Source organism: Microtus ochrogaster, chromosome 16, assembly GCF_000317375.1.
Source record: "Microtus ochrogaster isolate Prairie Vole_2 chromosome 16, MicOch1.0, whole genome shotgun sequence".
NCBI lineage: Eukaryota > Metazoa > Chordata > Mammalia > Rodentia > Cricetidae > Microtus > Microtus ochrogaster.
Genome location: NC_022018.1, coordinates 55,565,195 through 55,568,925, shown reverse-complemented (window position 1 = coordinate 55,568,925; position 3,731 = coordinate 55,565,195). Strand labels below are relative to the sequence as shown.

Here is a 3,731-nt window from a genome sequence, read left to right as displayed (position 1 = left end):
TTTTTTTATAGACAAGAGTTCTCCTGCCATTTCTTTCTCTACTATCTTTTGGTGGAAGCAAGGAGAAAAAACAGAAACAACCCTATTTGCTGCAGACAACTCTTCAGAAGACCAGACTGGACCCACTGGGACTGCAGAATTTCAGCTCACTCAGGCATCGCTGCTTGGTCACCCCCCATGGTCATTCAGCTGAGGCTACTTCCGTGGGGAGTAAGGGACAGAGCTTGAAACAAGTGCTTCTATCATCCATAACTTGCCCAGAAGCAATTTAAACAAAAACAAAAGCTTGCCAGTCTCTTCAAGCTCACAAGTCTTAGGGAGTCAAAGATTCTACAGCCATGAGGGACAAAAGTCAAATTCATATTTCTTGTAGAAAGAGGGGAAATGGCACCCAGACAGAACTAGGAGCAGCAAGAAAATGAACCGTCTTACAGATACCATAGAGCCACAGCCCCGGGGTGGTGGTACTCACCCACTGTTTGAGAGTGGGAAGCAGGAAGGGCCCTTGCTTTAGTACTCTGGCACCTAGTTATCATTTTGTAGTTTTCAAAAGGCAAGAAGCATAGAATATATACATTACAGAATGAGATTAAGGGGGAAAATCGGAGCATCCTCAAGCAGGTGTGAGCAAGAGACTTCCACAGAACAGCTGTGTGCCAGGCAGACAGACAGCGACTACAAACTGAGAGGGAGGCTGCTCCAGGTGGAAAAGTCCCTCTGCATAGCTGTCACCAAGACAGACTTCATCTGAGGGCCATCCAGTCCCATCACTGCAGTTCTGGCATCAGGAGCGGTTTCTCACCTGCTATGGCAGACAGCAAATGGAGCTAATGTTTCCTAAGGTAGAATGTAGAGCCCTGTGCTAAGGCCACAGGACATTCTGGGGTTTTCCAGGGACTCTGCAAGCCATCCTCACCACGCCTACTCTAACAGTGGAAGCCACGGAGGGCCGTTGCTCTAGTTAGGAGGGGCTTCTGGAGGTGACAACACAAGCCATGCTTTCCCTTGACTGGAATGCCTTGTCTCGTGGTATATAATGACCACGGGGACTCCACGGGGCTGCAGTGTGTCAGTCTGTTACCAGTGTAGCTAGCCCGCACTTAGGAATCCTTGTCAGTGCACATTGGCATGTGTTAATGCACAGCTTCACTATGTAGCCACTACCATAAACTAAACCACAGACGAGATGTTTAGAAGAAGGGGGAAAAAGCTCCTGTTGCTTCACCATGGCAAAGGAGGAAGGCTAGGAGCTGCCTCTGGTACGCAGCCTCATCAGAAAGTGAATGTGCCCTTCTTCTCAAGGCTCACACAGGCTGGGAAGTCCCATTTCCCCTGTGGAGACAGGGTTTCACTTTGTAGCTCTGGCTGGCCTGAAACTCACAGATCCGCCTGCCTGTGCCTCCCAGAGCTGCAGTGTTTAAAACATCACTATCACACTTGAACTGAACAGGACGGGTGGACGCGGGTGAATGGCGGCCCAAGGATGGGTCCCACTACTCCTTTGGAAAGGCACCAAGCTTGGTGAGTTAGGAAAACTGGGAAAGAGCAGCATGTGCCAAGGGAACCAGACCCCTCACCACCACCTGGTACAGATGCCAAAGAACTGCAGTTCTGTGTAAAGGTGAGTACACACCCCACACACAGGTGTAAACTGTACACATACAGCCTCTGTGGGTCACAAACCCAGAATTCCTCTCATTGTTTGAAACAGGATACACAAGTGGCAGAACTGTACCAAACAAATGACCTCTCTGGGAACATGAGAGGAGCAATGGCAGAAGTAAGCGCAAGGTAGCCCAGGGCACCTTTATTACATTACCTTGGGCTAAGGAACCCAGGGCATTGGCTCTTTACCAAATAAATTCAAGGAAAAAAAAAATACACCTAAGTCAGCCTCATTCCTTTGGTCATTATCATTACAAAACAAACAGAAACAGAGTTATTCGTAAACTGTGGGCAGTCTGTTCCATCCTCGCTTCCCCTCGTCCTCAGGAGATGCTGCTGTAGCTGGTTGGTAGAGGTTTCCATCTGTGTTTTCTATAAAAGCAAGAATGAATGAGAGACCGTGGGAATGTCTCCTTCCCCACTCGGGACAATGGATGGGTTGAGGGAGAAGTCTCTTCTCTGGAAGGTGTGTGGTGAGGCTGCGGGAAGGCGAGTCTGCCGAGCAGGTATGTTCACTGCTGACCTTGCACACGCACACAGGTTGTGACTTTTGCAGGCAGCATGGTTTCTGATCCTTCCTTAGGATGCAGCAGTTTTCTTAAAAAAAATATTGTATTATAATAATAATATTATGAATTTATCTCTTGTTCTCTTTGTTTTTCCATTTCTTTCAGGGATTAGGGTGGGAGGGAGGAGGCATAAAAGTGTCATTCGTCTGTCAGGTCCTGAACAAAGAGAACTTCTGTGTGGCCAAGTCCTGCCTCCTGCAGTGTGGGAGGGGTGGGCCATTCCTCTGAAGGGACACACGGCAGGACCCGTCTTGGAAAATTGGCTTCAATCTGAAACTTCTCAGGGCTTTCCTTCAAGGAGAATAAGAAGTCATGGATGACCTGCAGATGCCACACAGGAAAACAAGGCAGTGAGAAGACACAGTGTCAAGACACATGTCCCCCACCTTCCCCGGATGACCCAGCCCACAGCAGTCATATCACAATGGGATTCTACTGCAAGTAGGTTTAGTTCCCTGGAAAAATATGTGATAGCTCTTTTTAAGAATTCACCAGGCCAGGTGGTGGTGGCGCACACCTTTAATCCCAGCACTCCAGAAACAGAGGTGGGCGGATCTCTGTGAGTTTGTAGCTAGCCTGGTCTACAAGAGCTAGTTCCAGGACAGCTAGAGAAAACCTGTCTTGAAAAAAACAAAAAGAGAGGGAGGGAGGGAGGGAAGCAGAGAGAAAGGCAAAATTCATCCAGTAATTCTATATATAGATGGCTGTATCTATAAACACTGCATTGTTATTATTCTATTATTATCTAGATTTTTATTATTTAATTTTATATCCATATTATATTATTATATATTTATATCATGTTATTTATTTTTTAAAAATATTTATTATGTATACAATTTCTACGTGTATGCCTGCAGGCCAGAAGAGGGCACCAGACCTCATTACAGATGGTTGTGAGCCACGATGTGGTTGCTGGGAATTGAACTCAGGACCTTTGGAAGAGCAGGCAGTGCTCTTAACCGCTGAGCCATCTCTCCAGCCCCCATCATGTTATTTATTTATTTTACTTATATATTACTATTATTTTAGTCATTGTTTTATTATGTCATTATTTGGGCCCTACTCAAACTGGTTTTGTTTTTCTAGGTAAACTGGTCCATGGCAGAATTGTATATTTCAGTCTTGTCCCTTGAGTCTCCTTTAGCCTGGAAGCAACTCTGTGACTCTGTGGAGTTCAGAGTCAGGCATCTCTGCAGAACGTCAAGCAGATAAAGGGCATCACTCAGGGCACCTATATGGGCGGGGCAACCTTCCCTTTGTTCTACTGTTTATGACGCTCACTCTGATCATGTGACTCAGGAGGTGCCTGCCTGGTACTCCCTCTGTAGGCATTCTCTAGCTGGTAGTGCTTCACAGGGAAGTACTCTGAAAATGCCAAGGCATGTGGTTTTTCAGTCTTTTAAATGTGTTTATACTAATACAGGTTCCTCACTTCATATTTTAGCAAAAAAAAAAGTGAGAATAGGCTGAGAAGCAGCTGGGTCTCCATGTTTG

At 46.2% G+C, this 3,731-nt stretch overlaps 1 protein-coding gene across 1 annotated transcript in view; it reads right to left on the bottom strand.

The window, feature by feature from the left end:
- Positions 1–341: 341 nt before the first annotated feature.
- The window catches only part of Faf2 (Fas associated factor family member 2), a 46,426-nt gene continuing 43,036 nt past the window's right edge, over positions 342–3,731 (bottom strand). Inside the window, exon 10 of the mRNA XM_013349153.2 lies at positions 342–2,555. Coding sequence (XP_013204607.1) covers positions 2,373–2,555 — 183 coding nt within the window. The 3' untranslated portion in view covers positions 342–2,372. The remainder of the gene's footprint in view (positions 2,556–3,731) is intronic.